General features: G+C 38.4%; 2 protein-coding genes across 5 annotated transcripts in view; one reads left to right on the top strand and one right to left on the bottom strand.

The window, feature by feature from the left end:
* The window catches only part of LOC126380162 (chromatin complexes subunit BAP18-like), a 32,652-nt gene extending 30,529 nt beyond the window's left edge, over positions 1 to 2,123 (top strand). For all 4 annotated transcript variants that reach the window (XM_050029428.1, XM_050029430.1, XM_050029429.1 and 1 more), the window contains exon 6: positions 1,410 to 2,123. In XM_050029428.1, the coding sequence (XP_049885385.1) occupies positions 1,410 to 1,424 (15 nt within the window). In that variant the 3' untranslated portion in view covers positions 1,425 to 2,123. The remainder of the gene's footprint in view (positions 1 to 1,409) is intronic.
* A 6,301-nt stretch (positions 2,124 to 8,424) lies between these two features.
* LOC126380120 (LIM homeobox transcription factor 1-beta) lies at positions 8,425 to 26,236 on the bottom strand. The gene is made up of 4 exons (XM_050029365.1): positions 26,155 to 26,236; positions 9,682 to 9,883; positions 8,894 to 9,510; positions 8,425 to 8,703 (listed from the first exon to the last, which is right to left on the bottom strand). The coding sequence occupies exons 1-4, from the start codon at positions 26,234 to 26,236 to the stop codon at positions 8,456 to 8,458; spliced, it is 1,149 nt and encodes a 382-aa protein (XP_049885322.1). The 3' UTR covers positions 8,425 to 8,455.
* Positions 26,237 to 26,565: the final 329 nt, after the last annotated feature.

Below are 26,565 nucleotides of genomic sequence, written 5' to 3'. Positions count from 1 at the left end.
TTGTCAAAAATGTGACGATAAGTGTCAAGTAAGTAGGAAAAATTCTACCATGATTCGAAATGGTCCTACAAAAAAGCCAGGCCTGTGACTAATCATAGGCCTGGCTTTTTTGGTCTGGTCTGGCCCTAAGGCTGTGTAGTGATTGATCTATGTACGATTTTTTAGAGTCTATAAGTACCCTAAATTTACCGCGTAAACCGAAATCCATGCGGATGTAGTCGCGGGCGGCCGCTAGTACCTATATTTATAGATTTAAGTCTCTTCACACTGAGGCTGTTCTAAAAAACTCACGTTTTTTACTTAATGAAATTTTAGATAAGTATATACAGTTCGAAGTCGAACGCTTAGCATCGTTAGTCTAAGATCTGGTTTGTCTCGATGCTAGATAAACACGACCACGTAATTTGTTTATAACGCACTAACCTGTATTTTACTATGATGTATATTTGTGTAGAGGTAAACATAATACGCCCTAATCGGCCTCATGTAACTGTTTAACCATGAAATCTATTGATTTTTTTTATAGCACGTACCCGTGCTTACGAAACTCACAAAGCGAAAATTTAAATCGAAAAAAAATGTTTCGGACGGGAATTGAACCCGCAGCTCTTGTCTAACCGGGATTTTTTTTTATCTTTGTGAAATAAAAAAAAATCGAAAAAATGAAATCTATTTCTATAAAGTTTACTCAAAAATGAAATTTATGACAGAAAGAAATCGTGTCAAAGTTTGTCGTAATTAATTAATTAATGACTACGATTTTAAAATGATTTTTCAGACTACATCAATTTTCACAGGCGTTTGAAATCGTTTTAATAATAGTTATGGAGCCTTACCCCTTTAGGGATGCAGGCGTGATGCTGTTGTCTTGTTATGTAACTCTATCTGATATCAGGGAGAAACGGGTGACTCCCGCTTCGGCTCTTGGAATTTGGATAGGTATCTACCACGGAATAGAAGAAAGAGGATGGAAAGACCCTAATGCGCATTTTGTATGAGACCCGCTGCCGCCATCGGTTCCACCCCCGCCAATCAGGGGCGAATAATGACTAGATAAATTAAATGTATGACTAGATGATATATTAAAAAAAATATTCTTTAAGAACTTGGTAAACTTTATAGAAAAAGAGCACTATTTACATACCTCAAGGTTTTAGTGGATACCATAGTAAGTGATGTTTTGTAGATTTACAAACGTTTTGATGTTACTATCTCTCGATCTAATGTACCTATGGTGCGGTATTCATTGATACAATACTCAAAGGTATAACTAGGTTTACTATTTTGAAGTCTGGGCCATAGATCATATTCTGGGCTATGTGTAAGAAATAATCGTCGAGTACACGCCACGAAAGAAGTCCCGTGGATTTTAATTGAACTAATTGACAACTTCTTTTCATTCTATACAGATACTGCAATACTAGCGCCGCAGTCGTGGGATGTTTTACGCAGCGCGGACTCGACTTTTTTATTAGCAAATATTGTGTCCATATTAGTTTCTGGCCTGGCCTCGTTGCAATATGGCCTAAAGGTCTATTCAACCAGGCCAAGCCAAAAAAACACAAAAACTAAAACAAATATGGCAAATAAAAAAGCTTTTCATAAAACTCTGGACATTTTATTCTGAGTCATGATCCCTGGGTTTTACGTTTTTAGAGGTTAGAGTATTTAAAGTTTTTTACATGGTGAGACTTACTATAGTGCAATAACTCATTTTGATACTTCTTCTTCTATCGTGTGGGTTGTGAGGTGGAGTACCAACGTCATCAACCCTGGTGTCAGGGTTACTATTGAGCCGCCAAATGCTCCTGACATGGCTCACGTAACGACTACTTACTTACATCAGTAAGTAGTAACCGGGACCAACGGCTTAACGTGCCTTCCGAGCACGGATCATCTTACTTTTTGGGCAATCAGGTGATCAGCCTGTAATGTCCTAACCAAACTAGGGATCACAAGGTGATTTTTGTGATATGTCCCCACCGGGATTCGAACCCGGGACCTCCGGATCGTGAGCCAAACGCCCAACCACTGGACCACGGAGGCCGTTATTTTGATAAGTACTTATATTTCTTTTTTGTTACGATATTTGTTAAGATATTTTTGTTATTTAGGGAAACAGGCATTCATCGTATTTTTGTGTTTGTATTGTTTGGGATATAAATAATAAAAATAAATTAAATTAAGCGATTTATTATTTTATCAAAAAATATAAAATCCACATATTTTGTGCCTCACACGACTATCGAGCACATTGGAAATGAGTCTACAGAATTCGAAAAAAGATTTAGTGGCACGGCATTTTCGAGTTATTGTGGGACGTTTCTACATAAGCTTTTTTTGCTCCATCCATATTAAAATCTGTCTCGGTCTTATACATACATACATAACCTCATGATTATCCCAGTAGGGGTAGTCAGAGACAGAGAGTCGTACATACATCGCAAGATGAACTAAGTACCCACACCTCACCGAGCTTTCTGTTAGACTGTCTAACGTGTTAACACGTTCGACGCCACGCGGCCCACAGGCAAAATCATGATTTCCGTATTTTTTTTACAATCCATACTAATATTATAAATGCGAAAGTAACTCTGTCTGTCTGTCTGTCTGTCTGTCTGTCTGTCTGTTACTCTTTCACGCCTAAACGGCTGAACGGATTTTGATGAAATTTGTTATGGTGATAGATGATAACCTAGAAATGGTCATAGGCTATAAATAATCACGCCATCGTTCGTAGGGGGTAGGCAGTAGGCAGATAACTAAATTGAGTTAGTGATTTTTTGTCGTTTTTGTTGGGACTTTTGCTCTTTCACGTCTAAACGGCTGAACGAAATTTGATGAAATTTAGTGAGGTAATAGATGGTTACCTAAAAACGGATATAAGATCAAAATGATCACGTAATCGTACTTAGGGGGTAGGAAGTAAGTAGAAAACTGAATTGAGTTAGTGATTTTTTATGGTTTTTGCTGGGAGTTTTGCTCTATCATGCCTAAACGGCTGAACGGATTTTTAATGAAAGTTAGTTAGGTGATAGATAGTACCCACCTACCTAGAAAAGGATGTGGGCTATTAATATTCATGCTATCGCACTTAAGGCGTAGGCAGTAGGCAGAAAACTAATTAAGTTAGTGATTTTTAATCGTTTGTTTTAAAAGTTTACCTCATTCACGCCTTAATGTCTGAACAGATTTTTATAAGACGTGGTTTATTTAAAGATAGGATCCTAGGCACGGACACAGGCTACTTTTTACGGCGGGAAAATGCTTCATTCCCGCGGAAATCTAGCGTGGTCGTGTCAAGAAGCGCATGACGCCATAGCTACTGAAATGATTTTGATGTTTTTTTTTTAAACTGAGTGTTACTAAGACTTCAAGTTAGTATTTGATCACTTTTCTAACTTAGAGGGTAAGTAGGCGCCATAATTTAGGGAATCCCTACTAATATTATATATGCGAAAGTAACTCTGTCTGTCTGTCTGTTACGTTTTTCCGCTTAAACCTCTCAACCGATTTTGATGAAATTTGGCACAGACAATCTTCAGACCCTGAGAAAGAACATAGGCCTTTATTGCGAAAAAAAGGGATGCAGAGGTTAAAATAGGGGTTGAAAGTTTGTATGGGATATTTTGCGTACGGCTGTGCAGCATGGTTCAAAAAGGCATCTATTGGGACCTACATTACGGACCTAACCAGCGTCCAAAGAATGGCTTGCATGATAATAACGTGAGATATGTCGTCCACACCAACCTTGGCAATGGAGGCGGCACTAAACCTGCGTCCACTCCATCTGTACATAATCGGGGAAGCTAGACTCGCTATGCTCCGAGCTAAGGAAAGGGGTAAGACGACATGGGGATCAACTGTCATGAGAAAACTCAAAGAGGACCTTATGACTGACCCGGTTATGGCGATGCCCTCAGACGTCATGGTCGGGACTCATAACTTTGTGAGTTACTTCAAGGTGGTAATACCAGAGAGAGAGGAGTGGTCTAGAACTCTACCCTCGCCCTTTCCCAGTGCGGATCGGGTGTGGTTTACCGACGGCTCTAAGCGAGATGGGCTTTCAGGGGCGGGTATATAAGTGCCCCAAGCGAAAGAGGGTAACCAACATGGGGGCACACGCCACAGTTTTTCAGGCTGAGATGTATGCCATCATTGATTGTGTGCACCAAAATTTGGGGAACATAAACAGTAACATTCTCATACTGTCGGACAGCCAGGCTGCTCTTAAGGCAGTGGCGGCGACTGAAGTAGACTCATTACTCATTCTAAAGTGTATAGATAGTCTGAATAAGTTGGGGGCCTCAAATTCGGATCGGATCGGATTCGGAGAGAGAGATCGGGAACAAGTCTAATCGGACCCGAACCCTTCTGCGGGATCTCGAAAAGCACCTCTAGATATCATCTGGGGGTGCGACTAGGAAATGAATCCAAGGAATTTTGGCCCAACTCAGTTGGCCTGAAACATTCGAAGCAGCTGATTAGACCTTTTTCTAAGAAATTCTCATCAGAAATCGTTACTCTCACTAGGGGGCAGGCTAGGATTTTAATAAGGGGGCATTGCAGACTCAATAAGCACATACACAGAATGGAGCTGACCGAGTCTCCTTTATGCAGATTCTGTTTAGGGGAAAATGAGACGCCACTACATTTGCTGTGCAGCTGTGAGGCTCTCATACATAGTAGAAGCCGTACACTTGGGGACTACATAATGGATCCCCAGGAAGTCGTGCAACTTTCTCCCAAAAAGACGTTGGATCTCTTCGAACGGATCGGTCTAGAGGAGAATTTTTAAATGTAGGGATTTAGGTCACAATAGATCTGACAAGGTCGCAGTGATCTCGCGGGCTGCATTCAGTTCGGTCTCCACAATTCTCAAATGATAAATAAATAATACCCAAATCTATACCGTTCCTTTAATATAATCCTTAACATTCAAATTAAAAGTACGCAGACGAAGTCGCGGGTACCAGCTAGTGTTCTAATAAAATCGTAATCGTTAAGACATATTTGCACTAATAATTAAAAACTACTTATGGTTAATTCGCGAGAAAATAAAATGCTAACGCGGCATGCGGGTTTCCTCCGTGGCTTAAATGAAACAACCAACATTTTTGCGTGGCGTTGAACGAGTTAGGCGGGATAAATCCATTCAAATGGTAACCCTAGTCAACGTCGATCTAGCAATGAGCCGAGCAGTCAACCTGCGTTTGGGGACTGATTTCGATATGGAAAACTGGCAAGTAAAATTTGTCGCTACTAAAGCAAAACATGTGACGATTTATAATTAATTATACTTACTTACTTACTCCAAAATGTTATTTAGCTTTTAAAGCTTAAATAAAAACCTTGTCACACCGTAAACTTGCAAATTATTAATAAAGTGAAAGCGAGTTAGGTACTCTTTGGCGATTCTCACACTGCCCCGCATGATGAGCGTAGCGCGTGGATGCGTGTTCTTCCGTTGCTTGTAAGTACCTCCGTTTGTATAGAAAACACGCACAGTCTAACACACAGCAAATGCATCCACGCGCGTTCATGCGGATGCATTTTCTGTGTGTTAGACTGTGCGTGTTTTCTATACAAACAGAGCGTGTGTTCTATACGCTGCATCATGCGGGGCAGTGTGAGAATCGCCTTTAGGGTTGAACTCTAGCCGCACCGCATCGAACTGTCCTATTTTTCTATCTTTTTCTTTCACTCATAACCGTCGCTTTAGGTAATGACAGTTTTAAATGGCAGAAAAGGATAGGAGCATAGGACGTACACGAGCACTTATTTATACTGGGTGTTAGTGACATCGTAACGAATACTGAGGGGGTTGATTCAGACCATGATTCTGAGTTAAAATTAAGTGGAATTTTCCGTCGCAAAATTCATGATTTTTTTTTAGTTTTTTTAAATTATTTTCAATTCTATACTTTTGCGATGGAAAATTCCACTTGATATTAACTCAGAATAATCAGATGAATCATCCCTCTCAGTATTCGTTACGATGACACTTACACCCCGTACAAGTACATACGGTAGCCATATAAGTAGGTATGGGTGGTAGTGACACCGTAACGAATACTGAGGGGGATGGTTCAGAACATGATTCTGAGTTGATATCAAGTGGAATTTCGTGTCAAAAATTCATGAAAATTTTTCTTTTGTTTTTAATTATTTTCCAATCCATACTTTTGCGACGGAAATTTCTACTTGATATCAACTCAGAATCATGGCCTGAACCACCCCTCAAAGTTTTCGTTACGATGTCACTAACACCCTGTATATAAATATTCCGAGCTGGTAGGTCTAAATATAATTTTAAAATGCTTACAAACTGAATGCAATGTCCACTGAAGTGGAATTGGAATGCATGACACGTCAGAACTTCTTGCTTTGAACGATTCTTTATAGAATTGCGTTCACTAGCGCACACCAGACACCCCATGACAAAAATCTCATTCTTACCATGATATAAGAAAACCAGGTACTAATGCTCAAAAGTGACAGCTAACATTTCAAGGTCGTTGACGTCATCCCACCCTGCGTTGCCAATTCATAATAAATAATTAACTCGCACGACCAATGTTTTTAAATTACTTTGTTAGGAATTTTGAACTTGTAGTAAAAGATTTACTTACCACCTTAATGATTTGTATATTTGTGATAAGTAATAGTAATAAAATACATTAGCCCCTATAGATTTCCATCCAGTAAAATGGAGAAACATTGAGACAAATGTGTCAGTTGTAATTTATTTACCTTTCTGGTTTTTCAAATAAGTAAATACTTAAATATTACCTTTGCAGGGTCTCTAAAGGTCTGTTTAGATTTAACAGCAGTGCTGCGACTTTCTGTACTTACTAGCCACGAGATGTTAAAATTGTAAAATTTCATGTAAGTAATACAAATTATATGTGAAGAAATCAAACAAGTTTTTCTTAATCTTCATAATTATAATTTACATCCATTTATAAAATTACACCGTATATGTTCTAAGAGAGTTTACTTGTACATTTCTAAACGTAATTTTAGTAATACCATTGGTAAATAAAACAATAAAACTATTTGACTAGACCACTTCGGAGGTACATTGATTATTAAAAAGAAATCTCTACTTAACTAATTTTATCTCCATTTTAAGTTCTTTAGGTGTGATAGGTACATTTTTCTAAACATTTTTTGTACAGTCTCACAGCGAATAAAGTATTAAAATCACATTCGTAAAACATGGATTCAACACTTCTACTTTGTAGTTTATAATATATTTAAAATAAATACAATACATGTAGGTAGGTACGTAGACAGTTAGACACTCATTTTATCTAGTCTATATATTTACAGGACGACATGGAAGCATCTATTTGTCTATATATACAAGAAGGTAAAACAAAGGCTCTTGCTTATCTACATTTACACAATCAATATGGAACATAACCTCCTTCTTTTTTGAAGTCGGTTAATAAACAAAACTGTGCAATGATATCCTACAAAGTGACTGGTATTGTTCACTTGACCCATTTGTTCGGCAAAGTAGGTAATGCTGTGCGGGAAACTTACAATAAGTCACGTCAATAAAACATATGTTCACTTACATCGACTACAAAGTGATTGTAGGTACCTACCTACAGTCAGTGCTCTAACAAGTACCTATAATAAGTAACCAGACTGCTTCTATTTTCGAATACGATGACTATTAGAATACAAAGGAATACTAATTTCCATGTTCAATTATTTATCGTGTGTCAAAATTTGAATTCAGAAATTAGGGTTGTTTTGTTTACGCGCGCATATAAAAAAGCGATGATTGCCGAGAGAATACAGCAATGTTTCAATTTGACATTTGCGCATATAAATCTAAGTGCGCAATGCCAACAAAATGTCAAAACGCAATACAGTCTTTTTAGATGAATTTATTCAATGTGGTCTTTTTAACTTTTAACCCGTCTGTACACGGGCTGTTACGGAAAATGGTTCCTTATGTTAGGGCACTGACCGTACATAATTAAAACCGCAATTTGAACTCATATGCCTACTTATTTTGAGTTTCAGTGCATTTATTTTTTACTATACATATACACAAATTAGCGCTTTTCTAAAATAATTCAACGTCACGTTTAATTTCTGTACAATATGTACAACTACAATTCATATAAGTAGCTATATCGTGTCACGATAGTTTCTTGACTTACGCTTCAGTCTGCACGCGGGCGAATTTCAATTCATTTTGTGTTCACTAAAAGTGTCAGAACTTTTGAAAATGTTGTGGGAATCGGTCCTAATATTGTTCATCGTAATAGTTGTGTAGATTGACGTGGGGGTTGTTGGCCGTGGTGTCAGTGTAGGTGAGCGAGTGTGAGGTGGCGGTGGCGGTGCGCACGGTCAGGTCCACGACTGCGGAGCGCGCGCGCCGAGCGGCGAGAGGGCCGCGCGCTCGCCGTCTCACACCGCGGCTGTCGGTGAATCAATGATCCGTACTGAAGTACGAATTCTGCATGAGGTACAACTTGTCTATGGGGTTGACGACGGCGCCGGTGCCCAGGTTGAGCGGCTCATGCGGCGCGTGCGCGTTGTGCGGGTGCGAGTGGTGCTGCACCTCCAGATTCTGCAAGCTCATAGTGTCCGACGCGCCCTCGTCCAACTGGTCGAAGTTACTCCCGTCCAACGATATATCTGAACTGCAAAAACTGTCACCCGAGTGCGCCGGGTAGTCTGGAAAAGAAAACACCTATGAAGTGGTATTATCATAAAATACTTCCCTTTATCAGCGGTTTATGTGTGCCGATCGATTTTGTGAATTGGTCCTTGTTCAGTATCTCAACGTATTTAGTAATTTATCGGGCTGTCAATAAACGGGGCTGATTATAGATGATTGCACATTTGTAAACGTTTAGAAACTTACCATCGGGCGAGTAGGGCAGGTTGGGGTTGAGGGGCTGGCTGGAGGCGGAGTAGGAGCCGTCGAGGCCGAGGTAGTTGCCGTGCTCGCTGGACGGGGACTCCTGCTTGATGCTCTTCTCGTCCTTGTCTTTGTCCTTGTCGTTGTTCTTGTCGCCTTCCTGCTTCGCTTTCCTTTGAATCTTTTTCATCTTGGCCCTCTGGTTTTGGAACCACACTTGAACGACGCGGACGCTCAGGCCGGTGTCTTTCGCCAGAGCCTCGCGCACCTTGCGGCAGGGTTTCGGACTCACTTCGAATGAGGCCTTAAATTGTCTACGTTGAGCTGAAGTGAGGATCGTTCGCGGCCTCTTGGGGCCCCGGCGCCCGTCGCGCGGTCGCTCCGAATCGTCGATGATCATGTCATCCTCTGCGTGCTGCATCAAGTACATTTCTTTCTCGAAGTCTTGCCGGCAGAATATCTGCCCAGCCCGGATGACGTACTGCTCGCCCTTCTGCAGCGGTTGGCAGCACATCACGCAGACGAAGCATTGTATGTGGAACACGTACTGCTGGGCTCTCATCACCATCTCTTGTGGTAGCAGACGGTCGCCGCACCTCGTGCACTTGACCCCGAACAATCTGTGGATAAGGAACATGAACTGACACTCTTCTAAGTACAAAGTTATCGCACAGCAATCCGCTTAGCGTTTCGCAAGCATTTCGCATAGGTAAATCTCCCGGTTTCGCTCTATAAGGAAGGACAGTCGCTTTTGATTAGCAGTGAAACGGTTAGGGTGGTTGTATGATTACCTATCGTAGTCGGGCTTGCAGTAGAGCTTGGCGTTGCGCGTGTAGCAGGTGTGAGCGAGCGGGCAGCCGCAGACGCAGCAGCTGAGGCAGTGTTCGTGCCAGGACAGCTCGCCGACGCGCATCAGATACCGGTCCTGGATCTTCTGTCCGCAACCCTCGCATATCTCCACTATCTTCTCCCGTTTTATGCTCGCACTCAACTCTGTAACAAGCGATTCTCTCATTAGTAGCATGTGGAAGATCCCATATAATTAAATTCGCCATTGGATTTCAAATCAATTTATAAGTCATCATCACTAATTTAAGAGCCACGCTCTTGTCGGTGTAACATTACCTATCCACGCTACTTTTTAGGGAAAAATAGGGAAGTGGAAACCACTTCTCTCTTGCCTTCCACCTGCAATTTATAAGTAAGTAGATACAATAAGAGTATCTATGTAATTATTTTATTTTGCTAGGTTCACAAAACAGGAGATAACAATTCATTTCGCGATTGCAGATATACCAAAATATTTAGCGCAAATTAGAAGGCTGTCGGTGCATCGATCTGTTTCAAAGTAGACATCTATAATACTTATACAACTACGTAAAGAGTACAATGATCTCAATAGTATACCGTATATAGTAGCTATAGTGAGCCAGTCGGAATGGGGTCCCCAGGAAAATATCGGGCGTCTCGACACGCTCCTTAGACGTCGGGGGGGAAGGTCGAGTGGGGGGTGTGAAAGAGAGGGGGGACCACGCCCAGGGGTGGGGCCGGGAAGCGATCACGAACAAAATGTCGGCGTTAAAACGAAGCCAAGCCGACGCTTAATCGATGTAGGCGCAAGTGTCGCGAGTCCGCCGACGACCTGACAATCTTAAACGAAGAATAAATGCCTACGGATGGAACAGCCTAACTATTAAATAATGTAGAAGGGTGATTTTTTTGGTGCCTCTACTTACGAGGGGAGGTCAAAAAGGTCTCGGAATGGATGAAAAGGGTCAAAAGATTGCGGTGTTATTTTTATTCTAAAACACAGTCCTTAACCTTTCTAGACATTTGTAAATTGTTTTAGAAAGCTAGCATGGTATTCTTCCATTATGAACACAACTTTAGTTTTATAAACTATCAATAACACTGTGTATCGGAAAAAACAGTTGACATGATTTTTTTTATGCCATTGCACAGACTCTTGCTTTGGCTCAGGCTGACAACAATGAATTTAAATTCCATCCGTAGAATCAAAATTAAAAGTTGTCCCGAAAATGCCATCCTTATCAGCGCTACGGAGGTTCAAAAACCACAACACGTAATGTGTTAAGGTGCTGTGAGCATTCTGGAAGCACCTATTCCGCTGACTTTTGACATTAGAAGTTGGTCATAGAATATTCAAAACGGTTGAAGCTGAAATTCAAACATTACGTGTTGCACGTTCCGATACAATATTCTCAACATATCCGAGTTTGATGTCGTCTACAAGCAACTTGCTGCCTTGGTTAAAAAGGCCTTTCCACTTTTAAACCATAATTTAACCCAGTGCAAGAGTCCTCCATAAACCGACATTTGTTCTAAGTGATTTCAGTTGGTTTACTATATTTTATTATGGGGTATAAAACTCGATGTTTTCCATGTTCGAAGTATTTTATAGTGGATTGATTTGTTTGACTGAACACTGAAGTGAGAGCCGTGGTAGCCCAGTTGGTAGAACGCCTCTCATTTTGAAGGTCGCAGGTTCGAATCCAGCACAGGCCTAAACCAATGATTCTCGAATTTGTTTTCGAATTCATGTTTGGATCATAAATGATTATCACGTACTCAGCGGTGAAGAAAAACAGCGTGAGAAAACCCACATTCCCGAGAAATGCATTTTCGGATGTGTGTGACCTAACCTGTGATTGGGCTGGTTTTCCCTTTGCGGGTTAGAAGGTCAGATAGGCAGTCGCTTCTGTTAAAAACCGGATCTGTCAAATCTTCAGGTTAGGTAAGCTGGCCCTTCGTCATTTTTTACATAACGATCGTTTGATCCGCCTAAAACTACTGTAGCTTCTTACAACGTGTATGTATAGCCGGGGAAAAGAAGTTGCAAAAAAAACCCTTGGCACAGGGTCCTAAGCATTTAAAAAAAAAAACTGTTATACCATTTAGTAATTTGACTGCCTAATATCAGTTCCCAGACAGCTTATCCCATGCATTCATTTCTTCTAGATAATTACTAATCTTATACCTACGTTACAAAGTTTATGTTTAATTACTGCCTTAAAACTGTTCAAAGGTAAATTTTGAATGTCAATGGGAATGTTATTTATATATTGCTGAGATGAATTGCAACAATGCGGCGTTTTTAGACCGCAAGAACATTTCGGGAGCTCGACTTTTAGTAATCGACGAAGTTGACTCTACCCTTTCGCTAAAATCCGGCGCGGCTCGGTTTCATACAAACACCCGCTACCACTAGATTGGCTAATGTCACAGATTAGTTCCAATAAGTAGACTTAACTATCTTCTTCTTATCGTGTGGGTTGTGAGGTAGAATACCAACCTCATCAACCCTGGTGTCAGGGTTATATCTAATTGAGCCGCCTTCCGAAGCACGGATTATCTTACTTTCGGACAATCAGGTGATCAAACTGTAATGTCCTAACTATTTTTGTGATATGCCCCCACCGTGATTCGAACCCGGGGCCTCCGGATCGTGAGTCCAACGCTCAACCACTGGGCCACAGAGGTGGTTCAGGCCGACTTAACTATAAACTATTGTGACTAAGTACGTAACTAATGTCAGAAGCGATAACTTAACACGTTGAACGCCATGACGGATACCATGTACCTATCCTACGATGTATTTTCCCCTGGGTACACCAAAAATGTGAGAATTGTACAACAATCGTAGAGATATTATTTGCGAATATTGTCTGGAAATAACTAAAAAATATTAGACCGCTTAAGCAATGCAGGCAGCAAATCATCAAACGAGGGCCCGGTTCGAATCCCTGTCGGGCGAAAACGGAGTCTACTTGTTGTTCTGTCATGTAAATATTATTTCATATTTAATATACTTAGAACCCGCCCATTTTAGCCATATCAGAAACTTTGGCGGCTCAATAATAACCCTGACAGGGTTGATGAGGTTTTTTTTTTATAGTTTCTCTCGGAGGTTAAGACCGCCCCCGGGAGGAGTATATTAGAGACTTAATAGTTAATAGATAGATAAGGAACACAGAGTTTCATGTCTTATCCTAAAGTATTACATGTAGTGGACTGGGAAGTCGTTAAGGCCCCCGCGAATAAATACGGGCTGCAAGGATAATCTCTGCAGGTGGGGATATCTGGTTGATGGTTGCGATGATTGCGAGTGTGGAATATCACCAGAGACTATGGCTCACCTTTTGTGCTGTCCTAAGTGCCCTAACACCTGCACTATTAAAGACCTTTACGAAGCCACTGACAATGCCGTAAGCGTGGCCAATTATTGGTCAGCAAAAATTTAGTATCGATCGCCATCGACTCGCAAAGAAGAAGAATACGCGCGACCCTTTCGACTTCCCAGTCAGTCTAAACATTAAAGAGATAAACATAATTTAATTTTTAAGATTAACAAGACTAAGACATAATAAATAGCAAGACATTATTTAAAAAACATACAAGAATGGTAAAAGTACAGAAAGAAACAAAAATTAAAAATACTAAAACTGCCGGCAGGACCGGCCGGCAGGCAATCCTGCCGGCAGGTCCGGCCGACAGGCATCACACAACCCACACAAGAGAAAAATAATTTAATAGGTATTATATTCATAATAAACTACATTTAAGAAGGAGCACAGAAGCAATAAATTTATTTTATTCTATTCTTAAAATAAGATACTTATTTGAATATTTTTATTGTTGCATTATTAATTCATAGGTATAAACAAATCCGCCTAAGGATTCCAATGTGAGGGTCTTCTGAATGTAAGTACTTATATCTCTTCTGATCTTGACATTATCTACAGGATAGAAGAAGAATAATACTTAGAAGTAGTTTTTTTTAATTCTAAATTTAACGATGTAGACATTTTCCACCTTAACTTTCAGAAATTTGCTTCCTCTATCAAAAGAAAAAAAAAACTTAATAGGTAGAAAAAAGTAGAAATTGTAAAATCTTTACGTTGGAGCACTATACGCTTGTCATAAATTTTCGGTTTTTTTTTTCCTCTAATTGTATGAGTTGCTTTTCTTTGAATACCCAATAGCAGGTATTATTCTTTGGTGAAAACTTGATTGGCTATTGTACTACTTATATGTGTTATATTTATAATGTGTTATAAAAGCTGTATGTTTTCCTTAAATAAATAAAAATAAAATAAAAAAGTAAGGGATTTGAACTGTACCTATTCTGATAGTACGGTCACGAATACTAATAGTACTTACACACACTTTGAAACCATGTCACATTAACTTTCTTGAAAAACTAAACCGAAAGTCTCATTAAATTTCAAATATAATAGTGCAACAGGGTTCTAAAGTGGGTACATGATATTGCTCATGACTGTACACGGACGGACTGGCACTGAACATAAATTTTGGTGTCGTCTCGTTGCCATGCAGTCCTCTGTTGTTGAATGTCGAAATAGCGCGCCAAATCATCGTTGAATAGCGCGCCAACCTGTCGTTGAAATGGCATGCCGATTCGCACTTCACGCAATTTGTAATCTTCGTTGTCATCATACGATCCTAGGCCACTGTGCGATTATTATTAATAGTCATACAATACGACTTCATCATCTTTCATTTAAGAGCCACGCTCTTGTCGATTCCACGCCACGCGTCGTCATTGGAGTCCTTTAGAGGGCAAGTCAAGGCGCATTTCCTTACCTCTATTTCCTCTTCATCTTCATAATCTATCTACTCCTTTTCTTCCATAGTATATGTAGTAGTTTAAGTAGTGATATATTTATTATAACAATTATAATTATGTGTATTATTATTATGTAGTCGAAAGTGTATTTATTTTTAAACGTACAAGTATTCCCATGCTGCACTATACCGCTATATTACATAATATTCAATATCTCCTATACTTAAGGTTGCCTGGAAGAGATTGCTACTTAGCAATAAGGCCGCCTATTGTACTAATTTTATTTCTCTTTGTTTTGTATTTCGTTTTTTCCTGTTTGTGCAATAAAGTATTTGTTATGTTATGTTGTCGGTGTAACATTCTCCACTTTTTCAGGGGAAAATAGGGCAGTGGTTTCCCCTTGCTTTTCAGCCCGCAGTACTTTGTCTGACGCGAGTGGGATGGCGCATGGCGCCCAGTAGTCTTATTTCAAAGCGGTACTAGGACTCCTGTCCTCTGCCTCTGGATAGTACCGACAGTTATTGCTGCCCTTTGTCACGTAATACACGACTTAGACTGCCCAAAAAAAAAATAAAGATCAAAATTCTAGATTAAGTAAATTAAATTCATCGGGGTTATGTATAAGTTTTTACAATAAAATACCAGATAATACTTATTTTAAATTTGTCAGAAAATAAATTTAAAGCTCATGTGAAGCTTACTTTATATAAAAAAGCCTATTATAAGATAAAAATGTCACCTAAATGATAAAAATATCTGGTATTGAATGTGTTTCTGTAGTTATTAAATAACATGTAATGTACCCTCATTGATTTAAAAGATGTGTTGCTGTTGCAGTTTCTTGTCATTTCTTCTCCTCAGCCATAACACCTTGCGAAATGACGTAATTTCAAAAATGTTACATTGACCTTCAACAAGTTTATCTATGATAATTACGTTGAATAAATGATTGTGATTTCTGATTTCTGTACCTATTTTATAACTTAATAATGATAACGACTCAAATTTAATCTAATTTAATCTCTTAACCTTTTTAAAAAAAAAAAACGAAATTACGTCCGTGGGGGGGAAACCAGGATCTCAATATACAGGGTCAACCTAGTTTGGGTTCCTGTCTTCTGCATACGGTCCCAATTTAAATATTATTTTTGTTGGTATGGTAGTTTATACGATTGTTTGTAGTAGAAGAAGAAATAAACGTTTTTTATTTATTAAAAAAAAACCTAATCTAGTATTCAGGTAGTCTAATATTATACCAGATAAAACCACACGCAAATCTGTTCAGAGGTTCGCAATGATTAGCCCGAACATACGCAGGAAATACATAGGTAGTTCCAAAGTATTGATTAATAATCAGCCGTAGCGACCGTTACGTCTAGATGGTGATGGTGCTACGCGCGTGTTACGAGCCGCCCCGTAGTACGTAGTGCGGAAGTTACGTCACAGATATTACACATGCACGGTTGATTGGAAACTCTATGCCTTTGTGACTGCCTTGCTTTGGTAATTGGATCTTGTTAGGCATCCTCCTCACGGCGCGATACGATTTTGCATGCCAGTATTAAACCATTTTTTTTTGTTTTGGTTTTCCCCGAAGGGTAAGGCAAAGGGAACTATGCCCATACAGCCATGTCTTACGTATTTTTTTTTTCTTGATGATTGATGAAATGATGAAGGGTGATGATGATGAAACCTAAGCCCCCACCCTCGGAGTAGACTCCTACTCCGAATCCCAAACGAATTAACTCAAAAGTCCGCATAAACTTTCGAGTTATGAAGCGGCTTCTTGACACGAAGCGAAAATAGGCAGATACACTTTGTTTATTGAATACTCCGATATAATAACACTCGCGAATGTCTTCCGACTAACTTAATGCGATAATTAACCACAAAACACCACTTCGTATTAATTATTTAGATTATTCAATGAAGAAAGCAACTGTCCCGTTCCCGTTTCCCGCCAAAAAACCAGTATTAAACCACATTTAACAAAAAGTTCGTCAGTTTACCATTTTGTGATGACGTCAATTCATTATCTTATTCATGTTGTTGTTTAAATTCCCCTTATATAAGGCAGGCAAAGATCTGAGGACCATACAGCTTTGACTTTAGAAATTTAATATTCGAAATTCACGATCAAAATAGGCCTAAGCCTTGTCTTCAGTTTTCAATATCCAATTTAGGCCAGTACCTTGTCTCCAGTTATCAATATCTTTCATTTAATATTCTTATTAGGGCAAAGCCTTCTCTTAAGTTTTTAATCTGTTTCATTTAAAATCCATAGTAGGCCTAAGCCTTCATATTTTAACAGACAGGATTTGATAATTTGTAAAAAAAATATCTAGATACATAGCTGGCGAGGAATAGAGAGGTTAAAAAGGCCTCATCGAAGCAATTCATCTAAGAAAGCAATATTGCTATTTGACATTTGTGTGCATTGCGCGCTTACTTTTATATGCGCAAAAGTCAAATAGCAATATTGCTTTCAATTTCAATTTTGCCTTCTATCTTTCTTATATGAATTACTTCGATGTGGCCATTTTAACCTCCTAGGTGTTTACTATACACATATAGGTATGTAAGTACTCTATACTCTAATGAGGTTAAAAACTAGAAGCTCAAATATAGGCGGCAGCACTGTTGAGAGTTCCTACATTTTGACAGTTCTCCATACTGTCCAATTAAATTCTAATTTTATTTATCGTGTGTGGCCATGTTTCGGCGCCATGTAAAACTATTATGGGCGTTGTTTGAAATAAATATTTTTTATTTATTTATTTTTTTATTTATTTATTCTTCTACTTACCGTGTGGGTTGTGAGGTGGAATATCAGCCTCATCAACCCTGGTGTCATGGTTATTACTGAGCCGCCAAACGCCCTTGATATGGCTCATGTAACGATTACTCACTTACATCAGTAAATGGTAACCGGGACCAACGGCTTAACGTGCCTTCCGAAGCACGGATCATCTTACTTTCGGACAATCAGGAGACCAGCCTGTAATGTCCTAACCAAACTAAGGATCACAAAGTGACTTTTGTGGTTAGTCCCCACCGGGATTCGAACCCGGGACTTCCGGATTGTGAGTCCAACGCTCAACCACTGGACCACAGTAGCCGTACTAATCTATTGTACCGGATCCGTCGGTCGGTGCGCGAATCCAAACAACATTTGGCTTTTTTTTTATATTGGCCGCTCGTTTACTCGTTTACATAGGTAAACAAAAAAGTTTTGAACCACCACTGGACATGTTCAGTATAAAAAAAGAACTTTATTTGTACATTAAACATGACCGGTAAGCGTTAAATTCGATTAGGTACCTACCTATGTTGTTTTCAGAGCAACCGGCAGTTTTATTTTATTTTTGACGTGACTTATTGTAGATTTGCCGCAGATTAACTACTTGGCCAGACAAATGGGGCGCGCTGAAGGCTCTCACCCGGTACAACGTTTAAGACAACAGGCCTGAGGGTGCCCAGTTGGGCGCGAACCTCGGCTCAGGGCGTCTGAGAGGAATCGCTTGGTATCCGATATGACGTAAATTTCACCAAAAAAATACTTACGAGTACTTATCACATTATAGCCTCCTACACAAAACGCTCATAAGAAGCAACCCTATTTTTTAGAAAGCCTGTTCAAACAATGACATGCCTGGTATTAAATGTGTTCCTCTAGTTATTAACTAACTTGTAATGTATTCCTACATTGATTTAAAAGATGTGTTGCTGTTGCAGTTTCTTGTCATTTTGTTCCCAGCCGTAACACCTTACGAAATAGCGTAGATTCATAAATGTTCAATCGCCCTTCAACAAGTTTATCCATGATAATTGCGTCGTATAAATGATTCTAATTCTTAGATAAATGCGTCGCTTTGTCGTATAAATGATTCTACCTAGTTCTGATTCTGACAACTATAAACTGGTCACATTATAGTTGTTGATAACATTACAAATATATTTAAGATTTTTAAATATGGAAACACTTTATAAATACATTCGTTTGCGGAGTTTTCGCTTTTTCTTCTCACAATACAACACACAAACAAGACGCTGCTGTTTTATTTGCTAAATAAAATTATATCGCCCCGACACCCAAGGAATTCTTCAGTAGTAGCGTCGATGACGTAGGATTTGCTACGGTCCGCTCTCCTAACATTACTCGCGACATCGTCCGAGTGAAGATCTAACTTGTTATAGCAGAGAAAAAGGTCGTAGTGACAGTTTTTGCTAAGACAAAAGTACATACATAAGTCAATATAAAAACCTACGAATAAATAATAGGTAATAATAATAGTATTTATTCGTAGTTTTTTTTTATTTATTTTGTTCAAAACACTTTTACAAATGATTTATTTACAGCCTGAATAAGGCTTATGCGAGAAGCGAATGAAAATTGCTCCCTCGTTACAATAATATCATAACATTACGTTACATCTTTAGAACCCAAGTATAAATAAATTCTTTAAAGTACGTTTACATGTTTTTATGTTAGTATGTCCGTTTGTTTGTCTTTAGGTAACTTATTCAATATATCGGGTAAAATGTATTTCCACGTCCTCATGCCATATGCGTTATTAGTTTTAGGTAGTTTGTAGGCAGGTTGCATAAGTTACGAAGCCTATCGTGTCTAGAAGTTTTAGTTAAAGAATGAATGCGGTAATGATTCTCAAGGACAATAGACATTTTCACTAGATAAAAACGTATGTTCTTATTGTAGATAACAACAAATAGATATATCAATCTACAACTATAGAAGTTTACAACCTTTGCCATCCCTTTTCACCCCGTTTAGAGGTTGAATTTCACAAAATCCCAAGTTTTACTGCGAACCTACCGCTTTTACCGCCTTCTAAAAAGAACAGCACATTGGCATACCTTCACGATTATATCGCGATTGGGGTAGTCAGAGTAACATCCATCGCAAGATTAACTAAGTACCCAAGATTTATGTTAGACCAACGTGATAGGTGGAGAAACCGCATCTATAATGGTCGAGTCAACTGTGTTAGTCTTCTTCTTCTATCGTGTGGGTTGTTAGGTTGATTACCAACCCCATCAACCCTGCAGGGTTATTATTGAGCCGCCATAGACCCCTGACACGACTCATGTAACGACTACATACTTACATCAGTAAGTAATAACCGGGACCAACGGCTTAACGTGCCTTCCAAAACACGGACTCATCACACTTTTTCGGACAATCAACTGATTCAAGCCTGCAATGTCTTTACCAAACAAAGGACAGTCTCACAAAGTGATTTGGGATTAACTGTCTGAGAACTGATATTAGGCAGATAAATTACTCAATTGTATAACAATATTTTATGATTTTTTTAAAAGAACGTCTAGGGCCCTGTGCCGAGGTTTTACTTGCAGCTTCTTTTCCTCGGCTATACAGGTTGTGACAAGCTGCAGTAGTTTTAGGCGGATGAGACGTTCGTTATGTAAAAAATTACGATTCAAACTGTAACTATGTTACCTACTGAATAAAGATATTTTTGAAATCGGGAAACGAACCCGGACCTTCAGATCGTGAGGCAACGCTCTAACAACTAGACAGGCTGAAAAAATGACAAAGGTGTTTTAAAAAAGTCGACCAACAGCAAGGTACCGTCCGCATTTGTGACGAATAGTGAGGATGTACTGGATATATATAATAATACCCTTTGAAAGCACTAATTTTCCAACCTAAAGCTCATATTTGCAAAGTGACTTTTAACTACAAAATATTTGTCTAAATTGAAACAAATCACTTTGGTAATCTAAAAAAAAACATAGTCAATTGAAAAATTCACCCATTTGTTTGCGTTTTCAAACAAAATCCGGCGGGCCGTAAGTTGTAAACCAAACAGTGATAATAAAAAAATAAACGCGACGAATTGAGTAAGTACCTCCACCTTTTTTGAAGTCGATTAAAAATATGGGATTTTCTTAAATTTTAATCCCATACATTGGTGCTAATTCCTGTAAATACCATCTAATTTTATTTTAGGTTATATCTGTCATTTTCTTATCCGCCGAAAAGGAAAGGGATGGGTAATCGACAAGCATAAAATTTATGGAACACACGTCAATTTTAAGCACAAATCTAAAACAACCGTCTAAAAATTCGCCCGGATTATTCATTTATTTACTCATTCTTCCTAAAATTAAGAGCTGTCAATCATCCGTCCCTTTCCTTTTCGGCGGATAAGAAAATGACAGGTATAACTTAAAGTAAAATTAAGAGATGTCTGCAGGAATCGGGGCCATTCTTTTTCACTGTCGATTGTCATAGTAGGCTAGTTTCCAACTAGTCAAATCAATTACTTTTTAATAAACGTCAAAACATGAAATTGCTATGGAATTTGTATAAAAGAGCACACTGTGACGACATAAAATTGCTATTCAAAGTTCTAGATTAACTAAGTTAAATTCATCTTTTTAGGATTAAGTATGTATATGTTTTTACAATAAAGACCAGATAAAATTTTGAATTAGAAAATAACTTTAAATCTCATGTGAAGCTTACTTTAAATATAAAAAAAAAACTTACTTATTATAAGATTAATAATTACCTAAATGATAAAAATGTCTGGTATTAAATAATCTAATTATTAAATAACTTGTAAGTAATGTTTGATTTATTTACTCGTTGATTTAAAAGATGTGTTGCTGTTGCAGTTTCTTGTCATTTCTTCTCCTCAGCCATAACAACTTGCGAAATGACGTAAATTCAAAATTCAAAAATGTTACATTGACCTTCAAAGTTTATGGACCCATGATAATTACGTTGAATAATGATTCTAATTTCTGATAGAAAAACGTGATTTAAAATGTCGGACTTATTATTACGTTTTTCTAGATTAAAGTTAAATATAAATAAAAATGTATTTCGTTAGTTTTAGATCTGTCTTTATTTAGCAATCATAATTTCTTATTTTTTTTTGAACTACAACCCTCTAAGGCCACATCGAAGTAATTCATCTAAGACAGCAATATTGCTATTTGACATTTGTATGCATCGCGCACTTGATTTTATATGCGCAAATATCAAATTCCAACATTGCTTCGACGTGGTAATTTTAACCGGCCACATCGAAGCAAGTCATCTAAAAAGCACTTTTATATGCGCAAATGTCAAATTGCAATAAGTATAACATAACATAACATAACAAATACTTTATTGCACAAACAGGAAAAAACAAAATACAAAACAAAAGAGAAAAAAAAAGAAAAGAAAAAAAAGAAAAAAGAAAAAAAAGAAAAGAAAGAGAGAGAGAGTATATTGTTTTTTTAGATGAATTGCTTCAATATGGCCTTTTTAACCCCCCTGGTTTTTCTTAACATCCTGAATTTTATCGCGGTTTATGAATATTTTGCTCTTAATTGCGTTTTTACAACGTCATCGGGTGATGATTCCAGTACGGTCACGATTACTAATATGTGTACACTTTGAAACCATGTCACATTAACTTTTTTGACAAATTAAACTGTGAGCCTTATTAAATGTCAAATATGATAGTGCGACAGGGTTCTAAAGTGGGTACATGATATTGCTCATGACTGTACACACCAACTAATTTTATTTTAATTTATACCTGTCAACGGGTCCGATTCCTGCCGACATCTCCTAATTTAATTTTAAGTTATACCCGTCATTTTCTTATCCACAGAATGGGAGTGAGACGGGAGATTGACAATTGTTAATTTTAAAAGGTATGAATAACCCGGGCAATATAAATAGGCATCGCGCTGATATGCAACCCGTTTGACGTGTGCTGTCAACTTAATATGGTTGTTGTTGTTGTTTAAATTTGCCTTATATAAGGCAGGCAAAGATCTGAGGACCATACAGCCTTGAACTTAATATGGCATTTGACTGGGAAAGATGAATCATAAAAAAATAAAAAGCAAATCTAGAAATAGAAGTTACTTAGTCTAAAATGATCAAAAATCAATCTCATATTAGTTGTCGACTTATTTTCTAATTTTATTTATGGATTAAGTAACAATGGGTACGACGTTTGACGGTTTTATGGATGATGTCACAGGACACAAACTCCAAAGAAAACTTTCGTTTTGACGTTTCGTAAAAAGTATCTCATTTGAGGAGGTTGTCAAGTAGCCTATTCTCTCGGCTTATTGGCCAATATAAAATTTTAGTAGTGTTTTTTTTTAAATTCCTGCCTAAAATTGACGTGTATTTAAATTTTATGCCTGTCGATTACCTCTTCCTTTCCTTTTCGGCGGATAAGAGAATTACAGGTATAACTTAAAATAAAATTAGATGGTGCGTACTGGAATCAGCACCAATATGCAGTGATTTTTATCGTCGTGTTTGTCTATTTTCACTAACACGTTACAATTGGTCTAGCAGAAAGTTCGGTGACGCGTGGGTACTCAGATCATCTTGCGATGATGTGGCGCTGACTAGGCCAATACAATAGACAGGTAGATATAATCGTAAGCTTATGTTATGTATGTATGTTTATCTATTTTGCATTCACTACATGGCCGAAATCAGTGGAGAGTAACATTGTTCTTCGAAGTTACCCATTTACAGCATAAAAATACGAACTTTCTTACATACTATTATTTACTTTATATCATAAAAAAATCTTCTGCAAACATTAATTCTGCTTTTTGCAGCTTTTCTGTTTTTACCGACTTCAAAAAAGGAGGAGGTTCTCAATTCGACCGTATATTTTTTTTTTTTTTTTTTTTTTTTTATGTTTGTTCGGGCATATCTTCGTCGTATATGAACCGATTTTGATAATTCTTTTTTTGTTTGAAAGGAGATATACCCAAGGGGGTCCCATGTCAAGGAAGTCAGGATCTGATGATGGAAGACCAGAGAAATCGAGGGGAATTTTCAAAAATCGTAGGAGCGACTAGTGCGTTTGTAAAGTCATATTGATCGGATCGATCTTTAGGCTTCGGGAAAACTTCCCGACCTTCGAAAACTGGTCAGCATCAGGGAGATACCCTATGGCCTGGCAAAACTATACAACCTGGAGCAATTTTTCTTTCACGAAACGTATTTAAATCTTGATCAAATTCAATCGCCGGTGCAAAAAAACAAAATGGCGGAAAAAAAAGATGGCCGCCATACAAAATTTTGTCGATTTTGGAAGAAGCCCGTTTGGGTAAAAATAATGTATGGGGCGCTTACTCAAAACGTCATGTAGAGTACGGAAATACTTTCTGGTCACCAAAAACTGCTCCGTATCAGAGAGATACTCTACGGCCTGGCAAAACTATCGCACGTGAACCAATATTTCTTTCAGAGCACTTATTTAAATCTTGGTCAAATTCCATAGCGCGTAAAAAAAAACAAAATGGCGGAAAAACAAGATGGCCGCCATACACAATTTTGTTTTTTCAGAAAATGTCTCGGGATATAAAATATATATCGGGGTTGTGATCGAATCGTCATGTTAAGTATGGAAATACTTCCCGATTTTCGAAAACTGCTCCGCATCAGGGTGACACCCTACGGCCTGGCGAAACTATCACACCTGAACCAATTTTTCTTTCACGAAACCTATTTAAATCTTGGTCGAATTTAATGGCCGGTGAAAAAAATACAAAATGGCGAAAAAACAAGATGGCCGCCATACAAAATTTTGTTTTTCCAGAAAATGTCTTGGGGGTAAAAATGATGTATAGGGGTGTGATCGGAACGTCATCTTTGAAAACTGCTCCCAATCAGGGAGACATCCTACGGTCTGGCAAACCTATTGCACCTGGATTTTGTTTGTTTCCACGACACCCATTTAAATCTTGGTCAAATTCTGTCGCCGGTGAAATAAAACAAAATGGCGGAAAAACAAGATGGCCGCCATACGAAGAGGGACAGTTTCGAATAAACAGGACACGCGAGCTGCTTTAGCAGCGAGCGAACCACGCGAAATCTACTGTATCTATATGTATGCGTGAGTGTGTATGATAGCAGCTTCCACTGACAACCACATGTGTGTATGTACACATACACATGTGTGTGTGTGTGTGTGTGTGCGTGTGTGTGCGCGCGCGCGTGTGTGTGTGTGTGTGTGTGTGTGCGTGTGTCTGTGTGTGTGCGTGTATCTGTGTGTGTGCGTGTGTACGTGCGCGTGTGCTCGTGTGCGTTAGCGCGTGTGTGAGTGTGTGTGTGTAAACATGTTCATCAATAATAATTGTGATCACTACTAATAATATATTATATTATTATATATGAATATAAATCAGAAAATCTGTCTGTCTGCATCCTTGCTCGGTCTAACCATCACTTAAAATCGTAAAATAAAATAAAATTTTTAACAAAAAAAAAAACCGACTTCAAACGCAAAACTAAAAAGCAGTAAATAAATTTACTTCGCACAAAGTAATTAGTACGTATTTTCAATTAGTTAATTAATTTATAATTCTGAAGTCGGTGCCAAGTAAATGCTACAACAACCCTACTACAATATCAAATTACTATGTACACACAATATTGTTTAATACCTATATCAAAGCAATGTCAAACAAAAAATTACAAAACAATCAGTATTGAAAAATATATGAATCGGTACTTCGTTGTAGCATTTCCTTGGCACCGGCATCAGATTTATAAAATAATTAACTAATTGAAAATACGTACTAATTACTTTGTGCGAAGTAAATTTATTTACTGCTTTTTAGTTTTGCGTTTGAAGTCGGTTTTTTTTTTGTTAAAAATTTTATTTTATACATATCCCGTATGGCAGCTATTTTTTATTCGTCTATATAGGATGAGAAGGTTGCAGTAAGTAGTTTTAGGCGCACGAGACATTCAATGAAAAATCTTTATAAGTGACATTGTAACGAAAACTTTGAGGGATGATTCAGACCATGATTCTGGGTTAATATCAAGTGGAATTTTCCGTCGCAAAATTCATGGTTTTTTTTAATTATTTTCATTTCTATACTTTTTCGATGGAAAATTCCACTTGATATTAACTCAGAATAATGAGCTGAATCATCCCTCTCAGTATTCGTTACGATATCACTTACACCCCGTGAAAATACATACGGTAGCCATACAAGTAGGTATGGGTGTTAGTGATACCGTAACGAATACTGAGGGGAATGATTCAGACCATGATTCTGAGTTGATATCAAGTGGAATTTCCTGTCAAAAAAATTATGAACATTTTGTGTGTTTTTTTTTTTCATTATTTTCCGACCCATACTTTTGCGACGGAAACTTCTTGATATAAAGTCAGAATCATGGTCTGAATCATCCCTCAAAGTTTACGTTACGATGTCACTAACACCCTGTTTACCCACTTATATCAAAACAGACGATCTACACACATACTAAACTCTCGCCCGTCATTCCTAACGGGATATGCAGAGCAGCTTACAACTCATCAGAAGGCAACGTGCAGCCACTTATGATACGAAATTCTAAGATATGATACGATGAACATGAACATCGACAGATATGCTAAATAAAGTATTACTAAATCAAACTCTACCGTTGAAAACCTTTTATCGCCGCCTGCACTTTTTAACCAGTTCGCTGTGCGTGACACTCGAGAACTAAATATTTGTGTTGGGTAAATAATTAATTATTTTCAATCAAAATAATTTAATTATTAATTAATTAGGTGGATGTTTATGTGGTCGCTCTAGCTGTCCTGGCTCGTAATGCAGAAGAAACCGGACGTACCTGTTCTGCCGGCGCAGGAGAGCGGCGGCTGCATGCCATCCTGCATCAATCCGGGGTTTATGTTCGTGTAAAACTCCAACATTTTTTTCATAGAGTCACTCGCGCACTGGAGATGCGGCCGCGGCGCCGAGCGGAGACACAGTGACGGGTGCTGCGCCCTCTCTGGTGCCCCTCCGCGGCGCGCCAATCGCAGCCCGTTCACCCTCAGCCCCGCCCTCCGACTCTCCACCCACCAATTATACACACGAAAGCTATGATATTTTGCCGCTCCGCTGAAACGACTCCCAACAAATTGTATTTTTTCGTTTGGAAATTTTTTTTTCGTTCAGCAAGCAGACATCGGCGATAACGTTTGCATTGTTGCCAGTTGCGAGCGTGGTAAGTAGGTAATCGATAAACGACTTTTTGGCA

The sequence above is a fragment of the Pectinophora gossypiella genome, chromosome Z, assembly GCF_024362695.1.
Source record: "Pectinophora gossypiella chromosome Z, ilPecGoss1.1, whole genome shotgun sequence".
Taxonomy (NCBI): Eukaryota; Metazoa; Arthropoda; class Insecta; order Lepidoptera; family Gelechiidae; genus Pectinophora; species Pectinophora gossypiella.
This window is presented reverse-complemented; position numbering and strand designations above follow the sequence as displayed.